This window comes from Electrophorus electricus, chromosome 24, assembly GCF_013358815.1.
Source record: "Electrophorus electricus isolate fEleEle1 chromosome 24, fEleEle1.pri, whole genome shotgun sequence".
NCBI classification, from domain to species: domain Eukaryota; kingdom Metazoa; phylum Chordata; class Actinopteri; order Gymnotiformes; family Gymnotidae; genus Electrophorus; species Electrophorus electricus.
In genome coordinates, this window is record NC_049558.1 from 4455342 (window position 1) to 4471569 (window position 16228).

A 16228-nucleotide genomic window follows, 5' to 3' on the forward strand; every position below is an offset into this window, starting at 1 on the left:
ACATAAACAAGTAGAACAGTGAATCAGCTTTGAATGTTAACAAACCTAGGTATATAAAACACATGCACCTCTATAATTAAAAAATTAACAGAAATCAGTTCTGCCAGTTTGGTGGCTCTTGTGCATGACTTCTGCAGACCAATATTTACCCACTGCTCTAATGATCTTAATGAATTTGAGTTTGCCAAGCACAAACCAGGATATTATCAGGCATCTTTGCCAATCATTTCCCAGTATACAAACACCACTACAATACCCATACTTTGAATGCCCCACATTTTTTACATTAATAATAAATACATATTCTTTATAATGAATGGGGATTATAGATTCCACAGTGCTGGCAAATGGGAATAAAGCAGGCATAATTGCCTGCTTTATTCCCATTTGCCAGCACTGTGGATTACACAAACTGAGATTACACAAACTGACCGTATGGTTCCTGGAAAGCATTGACTAAAGGAAAGCAAATATGGAAAATAGAAACAACTTTATAAAAAGACTTTATGTCATGTAGTTAATCAGTACCATTGCATTCAAAATCACATGACTTCAATATCAGTCTAAGGGTCAATGAGAACTAGGCTACAAGACCCCTTGCCCTTTCTGTTCCCTGAATTGCCTTTGTCATGATTTTTATTTGTTCCTCTAACAGCAGTTGATTACCTCGACTCTTGTCCTCATGAACCTCATTCGTGCTTCTCGTGTGTGTGTGTGTGTGTGTGTGTGTGTGTGTGTGTGTGTGTGTGTGTGTGTGTGTGTGTGTGTGTGTGTGTGTGTGTGTGTGTGTGTGTGTGTGTGTGTGTGTGTGTGTCAGGAGCAGGTGGCAGACGGTATAGTTGCAGGATTCCTCTGACACAGCACATGGTTAGCTGGCCTCAGAACAATGCTGCAGTCTATCGCTTTTCCAAGCCCTCTGGCGACTAAGATGCTCACACTTAAAGAACCACCCGGCAGATGGGATCATATACCAGGAGAGCTTCTGTGCAGGCCACCTGAGTTGCATTGTAGCTAAAGCTATGTTTAATAGTGGTCCTACAAAGACAACTGCAAGTAGCTCTGGTTGAAATCCTCCACCTTTGACTTCACCAAGCTGTTCCAAAGAGCTTAACTTTAATGGCTTTAGACAATTTTAATGGCTATAGACAAAGAAAATGTTTGTATTTACCTGTAAGGTGTGTGGAAACGGGCTGCCCTGATGCCATGGGCTCAGTCTGTAGTCACATCTGCCTTCCTATAATCAAGAGTCTGCTGTTAGGGAAGGTCTGACGCATGGTATGACTAAAAAAGTACATTGTTATTTATTTAAGCATAATCATCCTGCTCACATAACACTCCCTTGAAGAGCATACTGAACAGCAAAGCAAAGCCCAGCCAAGATGGCCTCTTCTGTACCAAAGGAGGTCGATAAACTCGGATGATTTTATATCCATGTGCTACATAGTCAGGAGAGAGTATGTCAATGGCTGGAGGAGGTGGTGTCAGAAGGTCTTTCTGTGTGCCAGTGGTTGCGTTGTGTGAGTTTGCTAAATTCTTCAGCGGAGCACAGCGAATTCAGGCTTGCCTTCAACAGGCTAGGCCCTCCTACATTCACTGAGCAAGGCGTGCGCAGCATGAAGCAAAACAGGCCAGCTCAGCTCTGAGGAATGAGCAGAACCTCAATCTGAGTGCTGGCTTTTTGAGGGACTTCAAACTGGTCAGACTAGTTCATTTTCAGTAATTCTGTTAATTCATCACATGGTCTCCCTGAACTGTTGTTAAGCACTGGAAATCAAGTCAAATTTGTTTATTACAGAACTCTAGAGCATTGTTCCAAATCTAGCTGTAACTGGAAATCAGTATAAATAAATAAATCAGCAGCGTAGATTTATATCAGAGGCATAGACCAAGAGACAGAGCCATGGCACAGGACAGAAAACACACAAAAAGCCACTACTTTAATATACACGTAGAGAGAGAACAGTTCTTTGGTTTTCAGGACCCAACAACATACAAGCAAAGCAGACGCTCCCCCAACCACACACCATAGTCACAGATATTAACTCCTAGCTTTGTTAGAACTTTACGTGATACTTATGTGTACTGCTATCCAACAAAAGGCAGACGGCCATTATTTTAGGCCTGAAATAGTGTCCAGTCAAGATCTGCACTTGCAGTTTGCTGAAAGAGAAGAGCGAGAACGCAGTGGATTCTTTAAAGAGTCACGTGTCGGCTGCAAGAGGCAAAGGCTAAAAAGAAGTGTCAGACTGTTTCAAATAGACATCGTCATGGAGACACAGCCGCACTGTGGCATAAATAACATAGGCGTCGCCTTGGTCACAGACACAATGGCTGAAACATCTGCACCTCCACACACATAAACTCTCAGTGCTAACTTGTCTGTGATTCCTCTACCGCGCTAAGCACCACAAATGTATCGTGCAAAAAATCTGATCAGATTTACAATATTGCTCTTCAGATCAAATTTGGCTGCACTCCATAATTTACAACACGATGTCACACCAAATCAGAATTAAGATTTCAGACAAAAAGGAAAAAACTGCAAAATTTAAAAGATAACTAAAGATGACTCTGAGTTTTTTATTAGTTGATAACTGGACACACATACCACTTGGCAAAATTTGAAGGATGTTTATTCTATTGTAATTTGAAATGCAGTTGAATAATATTACTCTGAAGCTATGTGACATCACAGATCATGACCTTGTTAAAAGGTTTCCTCATCCTTGACTCTTAATATTAAATGTTGTCCCCTGAGCATCAAAATAGTGCTCACAGCCTTTTGTGACACCTATAGGTCTTTGACTGGATTCTGATATGTCCAGTAGAGCTACCTTCTCTTCCTGCCAGTCAGCCTCCAGGGAAAACCTTAAGTGTTATTCAGCTGCCTGGCATGTAATGCCCACTGGAGTGCTACTCAGAGTGGTCAGTGATGTTAAGGTCCAGGGACCCTGGGGACTGATCCAAATTTTCACCTTGTTGAACCTTGCATTTTTATTGTAGTGGTCAGGTTTCTTCGGATGATTTTGTAAGATTGTTTATGTGCTGCGGTTGTGAAAGTGGTTTTATTCATCAGTTCTCAATTGCAGCACATTTTTGTTGTATTACATTTGTTGTAAATGCCAAAACTTCAAGTTCCTTTCTGAGGAACCTAAAATTGCCTGCAGATTTTTTTTTCTCTCTCTCTTACTATTTTCTCACAATTCCCTCGTGATCAAGCTGATCTTGGCTTTGTCTAAGCAGAGACTGAATTTTAGTCATTAGAATTACTTTCTCTTGTAAACCATTAGACACGTTTACCTTTCTTTTGCCTTGCTATTTGGTTTTGTTTTTTTTGTTTTTTTGTTTGTTTTTTTTTTTTGGGGGGGGGGGGGGGGGGGGGGATGTGACCAAACCTTGTTTACACAAAACATTTTTTGCTTTTAAGATTTAAAGAAAGAAGTTTTGAAAAAGAGACCAACACAGGTTTTTAAGGACAAGGTATATTATTATATTAATCTTCAAGGTCATATAAATTGACTCAAGTGTACAATAACAGGCCCACCTGTTAATGCAAATTGTAATTTACTTGGTAAATACTGTTGTGTCCATTACAAGAATTATATGTTTGGAAATGTACCTTTCAACTACCTACATGTGATTATGATGTTTTATTATTTCAAATCAAGTGGGGTTTTTATCCAAAGTACCAGAGGTGTGTGAACTCATTTCTACTGTGAAACAGAGACTTTGGTCTGAGCTGTTTTAAAGGCTAAATAAAAAATACAATTAAGGTGAGGTTGTAGACACTGCACTAGGTACCACAAAATGAGACAAGTTGTACATTAACAGTTTAATGGGTGTTTCTCTAACATTAACTTGTTTTGTTTTACAATGTTTCAGTCTTGCTTTAGTTAATAACATTTATGGATATATTTTGAAATATACCTTTTAAAGCATGTTGTTATAAAAATGTTACAGCCACAAACTGGATATCAATTTTATGTCTAATCATCCTATTGCTGAAAACTAGAAGTCGACTGTGGGTATACTGATCTGCTATCATAGTCATACAAGCTCTACACCCATAATGTTCCTTATGACTTCATCTTTCCATCTGTGTTTCTGAACATGTATTAACACTGAGCCATTGCTTCATTATTCCTGAAACCCCCTAAGCAAGCTAAGCTCTGCTGCATATTTGGTTTAAAAAAAAACAAAAAAACAAACAAACAAAAAAAAAACCAAAAGGAGATAACATGACACTTACACATAAATTCTTACCTTTTTCCGAAGAGAGACTAACAGACTACAGTCTTCCTACCCCTTTTGCCAAATTCTGCAATTCTCCCCTTTAAGATCCAAGCTGCTGAAAAAGCTCCATTGTCATAGCTGCTCCCATCTTTGCGCAGTGCAGCCTCAGTGAGCCCTTGCCTGAATATGCAGCCCTCCTCTTCTCACAGCTGCTGAGAGCAAGAAAAGACATCCACCATTGTTTGCTTGCTCACAAAGCAAACGTACCAAAGATCCTTTCACGAGACCTGTCACAGTTGCTCCCAGGAATAAGAGAGTCTCATAAGAGTCTCTTCCCTTCTAGTCTTTTTCACTATCCCTCCCTTCTCCCTTCTCCCTTCTCCCTCCCTCCCCCTGCAGCACAATCAGTAGGCACAGCCTATTTTAAAAATGCAAATGCTCAAAAAAAACACATCAGCCAATAGCAGGGCTGCAGGCTCCACACTCCAGCCAATGAGTGTATGGTATCCTTTTTGATATTTGAAGGTTGGGTCAGAGAACAGTAGGGGGTAGGTATGGGAAAACAGAGCCAAATATGAAGAGAAAAAGGAGGGATTGGGAACTGGTTCTACACTACTTCCAAATGTGACACGCAACTGTTCAATCTTGTACCAATTAAAAATAATGAATGTAATAATTAACTTTCAAAAGTGGATGTTGCTGGATGTTATGAAAGTCTGTATTCTTCCAAAGGATTATTGAGGTTGTTATTATCCTTAAGAAAATTACCTCCCTACAAGAGCAGCTGGAGATAGATATTAAAATGAACTCACAAAATGAATACACCAGGATACAGTGTATGTGATCTTTAGGTAACAGTATGTTCAGCCACAGCAACTGCAACTAAGACTGAAGAATCTACTTATAATTGTCACTACCATAGTAATATATTGTTTTGACCAGCAATCTAAATTTTAATAAATAAAATGGGAAAATGTGCATATCTATGTCCTGCTATGTAATGCAAACAACAGTACTGCGTATGATGAACAGGATCTGTCTCTAAAAATGGCCTTGTAGAAAATCAGAACCTGACATTCTTTTTAATTTGGATGATTTTCTAAACAATTCAGGGACGTTTTACAGTGTACATGGAAGCTCTGTAAAAGCTTGCTTGGTCAATGAAAACATTTCTGACAATTCAAGACAATTCAATTCTGCAGCTGGTGGAAACTAAATGCTTACCTGCTCAGAGACACCATCAACCTGTGGTCAATGCATACATGGAGGGTAAACTAATACTCCTTCATGTCCATATTGATAGGATATTGAAGATAATTGCAAAGTATCAATCTGATTATGGCAATATTTCATATAACACACTTTTATACTGCAAGTAGATAAGTTGAAGAAAATGGGAATACTCTTCACAAATTCTAATATTTTTTAAATTCTGTAATGATTTTATTGCTTATCGCTCTCTTCCATCTCAGTTGCTCTCTTCCATATTCTATAGACAAACTGAATTTAAAGAGCAGATGGATTTAGAGTTGTATACATCTCTGTATGTCTATATGACTCTTTTTACTGTGACCGTAAAGATGTTCAATGTGTCCTTAATTTGTGGATGGAGAAATCAGAGTCAAGGCAAAAGCAAACTGAACCTTCTGAGGAGCAAATATTTGTATTTGCTTCTCATCTGTACTTTTTTGCTCCAGGGAGTCAATGTGATGTGAATTGTTTGTGCTGTTGCTTAGACAGTAACATACTACATACATTTTTGCAAGCATCTCTGTTAGCCTTTTCATTTTCTATAGCACCATCTCTGTATAGATCCTCCCTCCTCTCCACTCTTAAGTTGTTCACGTTGTTTTCAGCGCCGACATCCTGTTGCTTTACAGTATAGGCCACATAAGGAACGCTCTCCCCCTCCCCCGAAGAGCCATGGTTGTCAGAAGCTTCTTAAATCCAGTCACTGCGTGTAGTTTGTTTGTTTGAATATTTAGATGATGCGCCAAAAGTACCATGACACGTTTGTCTTTAAACATTTATACTCAAATAAACTCACAGGCCTACTTTCAAATCTACATAAAATAGTTCTCTTTTTACTGAGTTGTGAATCATACACTTTCTGCCCCATCGCTAAGATTTCTGCCTCCCATTTAAACATGCAATAAAGGCAATAATCTTTGCTGTGAAGCATTTTGGAGAAACACGCACAAAAGAATTCTAATTCCGTATTTATATTTATATTTATATTTGTATTTATATTTAAATGTATACTGGAAAATATATACTGGCCATAATATACATTTAATATGCTTGTGTTACTTCATGTTTTTTTACGTTGGGATTGTGTTAGCTGATGAGCAAATATAGCTCTAATGGCCTCCGTACCACTAGGGGGCGCTCCAGAACTCAAGCATGAAGGTTGTCGCTAGCTGTTCAGATACTTCTTTCAAATCCCCATGTGTTTCTGTTTTGCGGGCTCTACGCAAGTTCAGTGGAAATGTCTAAGCATATTCCATGCATTTAGCGCTATAGCAACGTTCAACAAAGAAAATAGACGGTCGACAAGGGGGGAATAACAACCTAAATTTACATTTTAGCAAGACCACTTTTTCCATTCACCGCAATATTTTAAACAGGTAAACTACCCAAATCTTTTTCCAAAAGAAAACCTCAGTATCATCAACAATAAACTTGGTTGGCTAACACCTCGTAGAAAACTTTAAAGCAAAACGTGTGTAATTTTCCACTATGAAAAGCAGGCAGCCTTTCCCCCCCGGTGTGGATAAATGACTATTTTAATGGATGTAAGCTGCGCCCACGTGGTTTGATGGCGGAGACTCCGCAGACTCTTTTGTTCCAAATCAATCAAAAAACGAGGAAGACGGACAGACATGATCGGACCATCTGAATCAGGAAACCCGTAGTTTACTGGACAGTATTTCGAATAACGAAGTATAAAGGAGCAACCCGTCGTAACTTTCAGTAACATTTCTATTTTGTAACTTAAACTATATCAATTTAAGAAAGAAAGAAAAAAAGTTTTTGGACTGGTACGTTTATGGTATGGTCGATGTTTGCGATAGTGGCTTTGTTGAATGCAAATGCAGTATGGCTCGCTTGCTAACACGGCTACGTTTCTTTTCTCGCGTTTTGACCCAATTGTTTTTCGTTGGTAACATGGATGTCATTGTCTCTTGCGTTGTTTTTATTAAGTTATTACTTCAGTAGCTAACTCTCTTTTTTGCTAAAGTGGTCCGGGTGCTTGATTTTTTAAAAATGTTTTTATTGGGAAAGCTAATTGTTTAGTTAGCTGGCTAGCCAGGTGGGATCCCGACAGCTAGCGGCGCTGGTTTGCTAACCAGCCGCATAACGTACAACAAAGAAAGAAATGGATGTCAAGCTCTGCGATGGTGCCGTGGCTAAACACGCATCCGCCCTGTGTGCCTTTGGTTAGCGGCGTTATTAGTTATAACTACCGAATGAGACGCAACATAACACTAACAACTTCATAACTTGCTCTTTTTTAGCTTGATTTGTAAGCAGTGATACGCGAATGCCGGCTAATTCGTGCACTGTCCAAGCCAATTTCTTTTGCTGTAAGCTACTTTGAAGTCCATTCTCTAGTTCGAAATTATGTATAAAACTAGAAATGGTTCATAACATATGCATAAAACTATTTTTACATAAAACATTACAATTATGAAACATTTAAGTGTACGTGTAGTGATTTATTGTCATAGCGAAGCTATGAGTAGTAATTAGGCTAGTTTGCATTACTTTGTTGGAGATTGTAATAATGAAACTTTGAAAATTTGATAGATCGTTGGTGTCACGGAAGAAGGTAACTATGCCACGCAAGAAGGTAACCGATGTCTCTGGGAATGGTGGAGTGAAGAGGAAAAGAGCGAGTGGTAAAAAGAAAGACAGGGAGTTCAGCAGTGACGATGAGTTTGAAGATTATGAGCAGGAAAGTATAAAAAAAGCTGGGAAACAAACAACTAAGTCTGGACTCCAGCCTGTCACTGTTTCTGGGGATGCAAAGGAAAATATTGTAAGTCATTATTGCACTCTGTGCATGTAGCCAAAGTTGACATTTCCGTTGGCATGTGTGCTTATATACTTTATCTATTCTTTATCGCCTTTATGCATCTGTTTAATTCTGTCCTTTCTGCCAATAGAAACTTGAGGTGCCTAAAGTCAAGGGTCAGCTGCTTATTTTTGGAGCCACCAACTGGGACCTGATTGGCCGAAAAGAAGTGCCAAAACAGCAAGGTGTGAGTTTTGTTGATTTAAAACAGTTAGACCTACATAGTTTTAGGAATTTACTAATTATACTGTTTGTTGAGTGATTTAGTTAATTACCATGTTTGGAAATAACAATGTTTATAGAAATAACATTTGAGCACCCTGAATATCTAAGGTATTCATGTAGTGTGGGCTACTTATTAAATTATGGTCTTGTTCATAAAAATGCTTGATATTAGAGTACAGACCCTTTATAGTTCTATTACATGCAGCACCTACTTAATCTGAAGGGAAGTTGAGAAGTGACTGTTAGCTTATAGCAGTAATGAAGTGCAGTTAAACCTAACACAAAAATAGCCTTGGTTTATAATAGCCTCATACAAAGTAAACAAAATCCAAATTACTTCGATTTATAGTAGGCTTCCTCTGAATATTGCTTTTCTATGAATCACCTGTAATTTTTTTATATTCATATTTGCAGGTGTGCTTTTTTTTCCAAATGATTCAAATTTACATTTTGGACACACGAATAATTTTCTTGACAGATTTCATGACCATACATCAAATGCTAATTTCTAATTGAGTAAAGCCAATCATTTATAGGATTGAAAGGAATGTGTAGAAGTTGTAAATATTGGTTTGTGGGCATATTTTACAAATTGCTTTTATAAACATATGGGAAGTCGTTCGTTTTGGGAGTGAATTCTAAGCAGCAGTTTGATATGGGGCCCAAAGAGTATTTTGTGAAATGGAGGCGAGGGAGGCTCAGGCAGAGAAAAACTCATGTGTTTTCATTAGTGGACTTTGGCTTCAGACAGTGTTGTAACAGCTGTGTAGCAAGTAGACTGTGGTCTGAAGGGATCAATGAGGAATTGATCTTGGCTATGGCTGCTCTGACTATTGTACATCAAGAAATCCCACTGCCTTAAACAGTCCAACGTGAAGTAGGAATCATAAATGCTCTTTTAAAGTCATTTAATCTTAGAATAAATGAAAGTAAAAAGATCTGAAGCCGCATTCATGTGTTTCCCAAAAGAGGCCAGTGAAACAACCTCTGTGACGTGTGTATGTGTGTAGCTGCCTATAGGAACCTGGGCCAAAACCTGTGGGGTCCTCATCGTTATGGGTGTCTGAATGACGTGCAGGTGAGCAGTGTGGTGTCTGGCTCCTGCGCTGCGCACAGCCTCCTTATCACCACCGAAGGCAAACTGTGGAGCTGGGGTGAGTCTACACATGCAGCGCCTTTGGAACCATTCATTACCATTCAACGCTAGAGCTGTTCTGCATGAGCTATTTTCCTGGAGGCTCTTGAAGGATTCATGACCATTTGCGGTGCAGGCTTTTGTTGTGCCTGCAAATGCGTTCATTAGTGACACTACAAAGGGAACTTCTTTGTACTCCTTATTCTTTGTTTTGGTGGTCCTGAGACTGTCCTTCCATAGTTGGAGAAACGCGTGTCTCCCTTCATATCAGAAGTTCAGAACAAAGGAAGAATCTTAAGAGAGCAATGCATCATAAATAATAACTGTTGGCTTTGAGTTACTGCTTGGAAAAATTGTTGTTAAACATGTTTTTTTCCTTTTTCTGCTGTTTTTCTCAGGTCGTAATGAAAAGGGCCAGCTAGGCCATGGAGACACAAAGCGCTTGGATGCCCCAAAGCTAGTGGAGGCTTTGGGGGAGGAGGTGATAGTGGCTGCTGCCTGTGGTCGCAACCACACCCTTGCGTTAACAGGTAGGCGCTTTACTTTATGCATGATGTGGAGTAGAAGGCACTTGGCAGGATGTTTGAGGCCGACCTGCGTTTCTCCCACAGAAAACGGGGCTGTGTACTCATTCGGAGAGAACAAACTTGGACAGCTTGGGCAGGGCAATCAGACAGACGCCGTCCTCAGCCCATCTACAGTAAGCGTCCTCGACTTCCAGAAATATTTGGCCTAATGTAATCTAAGATTCATGTCACATTCTCTGCAAAGTCATTTGTATTGGGTTGTGCAAGTAGTAGGTTGGTGTTAACTTTGCCAGAAACTGCAGGGGTGTTGATTGTTTTGCCCACAGATCCTGTATAATGGACAGCCACTGGTTAAAGTGGCTTGTGGTGCCGAGTTTAGCATGGTGGTGGACTGCAAAGGTAACGTCTACTCCTTTGGGTGTCCAGAGTATGGCCAGCTAGGTAAGTTGATCTAATTCAAATGGGTTCCAGGTTTCATGCACCAGCTTGGCGAGAGTTTTCCCAGCATGGTTTTCTTGTGTGCCACACAGGTCATAACTCAGATGGGAAGTTCATAGCTCGTGCTCAACGCATTGAGTTTGACTGTGAGCTTATCCCTCGCCGTGTGGCCATTTTCATTGAGAAGACTAAAGATGGCCAGGTGCTGCCTGTACCCAATGTTGTGGCTCGAGATGTCGTGTGTGGTGCCAATCACACAGTGAGTAACCATGCCGTCTTTTTGTTGTATTTAAGCACAACTCTCAAACCTTGTAATGTTTAAAAGAAGACTTGAATTCAGTTGTTTACCTTGTTTGGGGAATGGCAATTTTAACATGAATGCCGTCCAAAGGGAAATGAAGTCAGATTGTAAGATGTTTATTACGGTGGCTTTGTTTCTAGTCAAAACATGTCCTTGGGGACTTCATTCCTGCAATAAAAACTTTGTGTGTTATGTGTAGGCTGTTATGGAAATCTTCCCTAGAATACAGACGAGGAACACTGATTTCAGGGCAGCCTGTGTAAGTTATTACAACACTGTTTTTGTGCTTGAATAGCTGGTACTAGACTCCCAGAAGCGGGTGTTCTCCTGGGGCTTTGGGGGCTATGGCCGCCTGGGTCACACTGAACAGAAGGATGAGATGGTCCCTCGTTTGGTCAAGCTGTTTGATTTCCCTGGTCGTGGAGCCACCCAGATATACTGTGGATACCAATGTTCCTTTGCTGTCAGTGAAATGGGTAAGAGTACCTCCTCTCAGGAGCATCATTTCCATTCAAGTGAGGGGGGTGGGTGGCGGTATGTATATGTATGTATATATATATGTGTGTGTGTGTGTATGTGTGTGTGTGTATGTGTGTGTGAATGTATATGTATATGTATATATATATATATATATATATATATATATATATATATATATATATATATATATATATATATGTATACACTTAATATTTATAGCATATAAAATATACACACATGCGCACACGCACCCCTTACTTGAATAATGTATTTTTGTGTGTGTTTTTTCAGTATAGAAAATAGAATTTTATAGACAATTTCCATCTTAAAATGTAGCTTATATTGACAATCATTAAATGCTAAAGAAATTTTCATTTAAAAAAAAAAAACACGTTAATGGAAACATGACCATTGTTTTGTGGAATGGGAATGGTGCTTATCTGTTTTAAATGGCTTGAACTGATTGTTTCTCAGGTGGTCTGTTTTTCTGGGGAGTGACAAATACATCTCGTGAGTCAACCATGTACCCAAAAGCCGTACAGGACCTGTGTGGCTGGAAGATCCGTAGTCTGGCCTGCGGGTGAGTTAAGCCCTCTGTCATTCTGTCACCTTGTCAGGCTAATGCCTTTGATGACATTTGTTACAGTCCATAGTCATGTTTCTGCATGGTTGAATATTCAGATCTGTCCTTTGTGGTCTTCTAGGAAAAGCAGTATTATTATTGCTGCTGATGAGAGCACGATTAGCTGGGGACCGTCGCCTACATTTGGAGAGCTGGTATGTGTGAGTTACACAGTTAGAGCTTCATGATTCTACACACTGCACATCTCATGGACTACCTTTAAAATTTAAGAAATTAATTTTGCTGATCAGAAGTAAAAAAAAAAAAAAAAAAATTACAATCTTTAGTATAGTGTACTTTGTGACTTGTTTTGTAGGGATATGGGGACAACAAACCAAAGTCCTCCACCACAGCCCAGGAGGTCAAAACTCTGGATGGAGTGTATTCAGAACAGGTATAAGAGGTTATTGCTATATAATATATAAGATATTGTATTATCTTGCAGAAATGAAACATGGAAGACTATAATGCTGCTGTTCATTATTTTTTCCATCTGCTTGAATATGTGCATGATCTGTACATATTGTCATACATATTGTACATAAGTCATAAGAAAACTGTTTGGGTTTTTGTGTGATTTTGAAGTGGTGTGATCAGCCTGCATGTTACACTTCCATTTCAAAATCTAATGGTTGTATGTTTCCAAATATAAGGCCAGAAGTATGGAGGTGGAGATACAAGCTTTTTGCAGAAGACCTGTCTTAATCTCTTGATTGATTTTACCATTGCAAAATAAATTACAGGATTTCAAATCATATACATTGAGATGGTGCCCTTATGAAAATGGCGAAATGGTTATCACATTTTTGGTGCTTCAGGAACTGAAAGATGACCTTTTATTGTGTTACACATTTGCTCCTTTATTAGGCTTTAGCCAGTTGACAAATGTACCTTAACTGGGTTATAATTAATAGGAGACTATTCTTAGCTACATTCACTCAAGCCTCTGAAAGTGCTACATTTTTCATCTGCAGCTTTAAAAGGAGTGTTGGGTGACTTAGAATTTTGTTGTTTCAGGTGGCGATGGGCTATTCACACTCGCTGGTTATTGCCCGCCAGGAAACTGAGCAGGAGAAGGAGAGACTTAAGAAGTTGCCAGAGTATAATCCACGCACACTCTGATGGGATCCAACCCATTTATCATGCTTATGTTCTCCAGAGGCTTCTGGTTGTTGACCCAGAATTCCTCTGCTCACTAGGTCACTGGTGTTAGTCACAATTTGGTTGGGATGGGATATTTTTTTAAGACAGCAGATTAAAAACTTCAAGATGAACTATAAACCGAAATTAATTTGGACTGCAGTATGAAAGGACCTTGCAATAACCAGTCCACGTGAGCTGGAAATCCTCCACAACGGCTCATCTTGTGGCTTCATGCACCTGTTTTAATACCAGTATCTGCAGCTAAGAGGGAAACCTTGTATGGCTCTCTCCAAGCACTTAAACTCTGTTGGATTTCTATCCATACTTCTACATTCCTAAAGAAGGTTCAAAGTTTTGTTTGGTTATTTTTGGGTTTTTTTTCCGTCTTGTTCATTCCATGAAGTCGGCTGGGAAGAACAGTTACCTGTCTGCTCTCTCCTAACAATTGGTGCTAAATTATTTAGATGCAGACTGTCTTTTGCTTGTTGATAAACTAGCTGGTATCACTGAAAAGACCAACACTCCATACTTGTGCCTTTTTAAGTGATGTAATTTGGGAGATGTATGTCTTGTTGTCCCAAAGATATCTCCTCTCACTATGTAATCTGGGACCACAGTGGCGCGTTGTTTTCAGAGTATGCAGGCGCTTTAGTGTTTTATGTACTGTACCATCTTTGTTCCCCTGTGCTTAAGCTTTCATGTCCTCGCATTTCTTAATAGTTATCTTGTACTTGTCATTGCAAGAAATTGTAATTGTCCCACTGTAGGATGTTCGTAAGCAACAAGCTTCACATACTGTTCTACGAGAGATATTTTACAACTTTTGTGCAATGCGCAAACCTTTTTTTTCTTAAAATGTATGTCCAGGATTGGGATGTGGGATACTTTTTTTCATGAACATGTTAAATAAAGGTTCATTTAAGTTGGTTACTTTCTTAACACTTACTTTTGATCTTAAGAATTCTGTATATCTGTCTAAGAGTAAATGTTTTCTTAAACCTTTTTTTTTTTTTTTTTAGAAAGACTGCCACATTATCAGTGTTATAGAACATTAACTGGATAGAAACAGTTGTTCTCCCTGCCCCTGGCTAAATTGTTCAAAGTTGGCTATAGTCTCAAGTATAGTTTTATAATGAATGAGCTTGATCTTAAGTATTTATGTATTTTAGTTAGAATTTAATCAATGAGTGTTCCACAGCTGTCTTCTAAACACCTGTCAAAATTGCATACTTTTGGTATGATGGTACTATAAACTACAAATTGTGCAGATAGTAATTGCATAAAAATTCAAACTTGTATGTGGACTGGTTCAAGGGTCAGGGTATTATATATATAAATTAAGGTACGTGGACAGAGTTGAAAATAGTATTAAATGAATTTATTTAAATGTACAAAAAGTTAATCTTCATCCTCTTCCTCCTCCTCATCCTGATTGATCTGGAAGTAGCGAAGTTCATAGCTCTCTTTAGTGTTTGCCACTACACGCAGCCAGTCTCTAAGGTTGTTCTTCTTCAAATATTTCTTGGTGAGATACTTCAGGTATCTAAAAATAAAGCAAAGTGTGGTGATAGTGTTACTTTATAGTAAAACGACTAAAGATACATTTGCAAATAATATCACAGACGTCAAATGACTAAACAACCAAAGAAATGAATGCTGTCTGCAGACAATCAACAATTCATATACTTCAGCGAAGAAGACTTAACACCTTTTGGAAAATGGAACCTCCGAAGACACAGTGATCTTGCTCTTGCTCCTCTCAATAGCTATGGCTCCTCCTCCGAGATTTCCTGCTTTGCCGTTCACTTTGATGCGCTCCTGAAGAAACTGCTCCTACAGGAATGGATATGCAACTTGGAACAACCCAAGCACAAGAGCCCGTATTTATATATAATTTCATAAATGCATAGGAGGCCCAAACGTATGCTCGTCATGTACGCTTACAAAGTTGGCTGCATCCATTATGCCATCCTCTACTGGGTGCGTGCAGTCCAGAGTGAACTTCAGGACTTGCTTCTTTTTCTTTCCACTTTTGATGATCGGCTGCTTTTTCTGTCGAAATCAGACGCGAAACGTTTCACATCCTAGCTCCTGCTGTCATTAGAGCCAAGCAATTTTTAGTATTATTTTTTTTCACGAATTCTTATTGAGGACGAACAGAGCAATTTCAACTCGATTTGCAGCAATCCAGATGATTCCCTAAATGTCGTGACTCAAATCTTCGTATAATCAATCACTTCACAAACTCACTTAAGTCACAGCCCATGCCTATATTTTATTGATACTATGATAGTCTGACTACAGAGCCCTAGTTACTTACGAGAAACGAGCGCTAGCTAGCTAGCATCTCTAGCTTGCTAGTTGTAAATCGCTTAGCTAAGATAGCCATCCACTGAATTTCTCTAGCGGCCTCGTAACTTAACTGACTACATAATAATAACTGGCTTTTGGGAATCTCACTTCCGTTTATATGATACAACCAGCTATTACAAAGCAGACACGGTCGAAACAGCAACACACCCCAAAGAGAATACATGCTCATTTTGAATAACTACCACTATACGACTCCACTCACCAAAGGAGCCATGGTGGAAAAATTTGCTGAAAGGAAGAAGAAAGACTGCGCATGCGCAATGTAGCGTCCGCATAATCAAGTACACGTTAATCGATCCAAGCAATAATTCCGCCTTTGACCATTAACATTTCAGTTTACAAAGTCTCCAGATACGCGTAGAATTTCTGGTGATATCAAATGAATAGCACTTAGCAGCCTTTAACGTGGCTTACGTTTACATATTCTCAAACATCTGTTAACGATGGCAGCAGCAACGTTTTATAAAAATGATGAAAGTAATCATAATTTGCTGAAGCTACGTTTAATAAAAATGATGAAAGTAATCATAATTTGCTGAAGCTATTGCCACTCCCATCGTATTTAATCTCAAGAGTTTCAGGGTCTAAAGACCCTTTTTTTTTTTTCTTTTTTTTTTTTTCAAAGCTCAGAAGCACAATTACTGTTAAGTCCGTGTTGGCTTTTTGTTAGTAA

At 39.0% G+C, this 16228-nt stretch overlaps 3 protein-coding genes across 10 annotated transcripts in view; 1 reads left to right on the forward strand and 2 right to left on the reverse strand.

The window, feature by feature from the left end:
- The window catches only part of arhgef10lb (Rho guanine nucleotide exchange factor (GEF) 10-like b), a 30513-nt gene extending 25917 nt beyond the window's left edge, over positions 1 to 4596 (reverse strand). For 3 of the 5 annotated variants that reach the window (XM_026998079.2, XM_026998078.2, XM_026998075.2), the window contains exons 1-2: positions 4264 to 4596; positions 1169 to 1234 (exon numbers count right to left, since the gene is read on the reverse strand). In XM_026998079.2, coding sequence (XP_026853880.2) covers positions 1169 to 1205 — 37 coding nt within the window. In that variant the 5' untranslated portion in view covers positions 1206 to 1234; positions 4264 to 4596. Of the gene's footprint in view, positions 1 to 1168; positions 1235 to 1328; positions 1433 to 4249 lie in introns of those variants that run through there. The other 2 variants (XM_026998076.2, XM_026998077.2) reach the window with 2 other exon arrangements.
- A 2115-nt stretch (positions 4597 to 6711) lies between these two features.
- rcc2 (regulator of chromosome condensation 2) lies at positions 6712 to 14112 on the forward strand. Of its 4 annotated transcripts, none has more exons than XM_026998083.2 (13): positions 6712 to 6860; positions 8044 to 8275; positions 8403 to 8496; positions 9547 to 9690; positions 10070 to 10201; positions 10283 to 10371; positions 10525 to 10639; positions 10729 to 10895; positions 11233 to 11413; positions 11892 to 11997; positions 12122 to 12194; positions 12356 to 12433; positions 13057 to 14112. In XM_026998083.2, the coding sequence occupies exons 2-13, from the start codon at positions 8072 to 8074 to the stop codon at positions 13159 to 13161; spliced, it is 1488 nt and encodes a 495-aa protein (XP_026853884.1). In that variant the 5' UTR covers positions 6712 to 6860; positions 8044 to 8071; the 3' UTR covers positions 13162 to 14112. The 4 variants fall into 4 exon arrangements, with proteins under 4 accessions (XP_026853884.1, XP_026853882.1, XP_026853886.1 ...); XM_026998081.2 differs by lacking the exon at positions 6712 to 6860 and adding an exon at positions 7060 to 7274; XM_026998085.2 differs by lacking the exon at positions 6712 to 6860 and adding an exon at positions 7343 to 7673.
- Positions 14113 to 14538: 426 nt separating this feature from the next.
- On the reverse strand, positions 14539 to 15851 carry LOC113569953 (60S ribosomal protein L22-like). Its single transcript, XM_035522586.1, has 4 exons — positions 15758 to 15851; positions 15127 to 15234; positions 14891 to 15015; positions 14539 to 14725 (listed from the first exon to the last, which is right to left on the reverse strand). Exons 1-4 carry the CDS (start codon positions 15767 to 15769, stop codon positions 14581 to 14583), a joined length of 390 nt encoding a protein of 129 aa, XP_035378479.1. The 5' UTR covers positions 15770 to 15851; the 3' UTR covers positions 14539 to 14580.
- Between the last annotated feature and the right edge of the window lie 377 nt (positions 15852 to 16228).

Coding starts and splice junctions, on each gene's coding strand:
- rcc2 (XM_026998083.2), top strand. CDS start 8,072: ATGCCACGCAAGAAGGTAACCGATGTCTCTGGGAATGGTGGAGTGAAG. Junction 8,497..9,546: donor AGAAGTGCCAAAACAGCAAG/GTGTGAGTTTTG, acceptor GTATGTGTGTAG/CTGCCTATAGGAACCTGGGC. Junction 10,372..10,524: donor CCGTCCTCAGCCCATCTACA/GTAAGCGTCCTC, acceptor TTTTGCCCACAG/ATCCTGTATAATGGACAGCC.
- LOC113569953 (XM_035522586.1), bottom strand. Junction 15,016..15,126: donor TAATGGATGCAGCCAACTTT/GTAAGCGTACAT, acceptor CCATTCCTGTAG/GAGCAGTTTCTTCAGGAGCG. Junction 14,726..14,890: donor GAGGTTCCATTTTCCAAAAG/GTGTTAAGTCTT, acceptor CTTTATTTTTAG/ATACCTGAAGTATCTCACCA.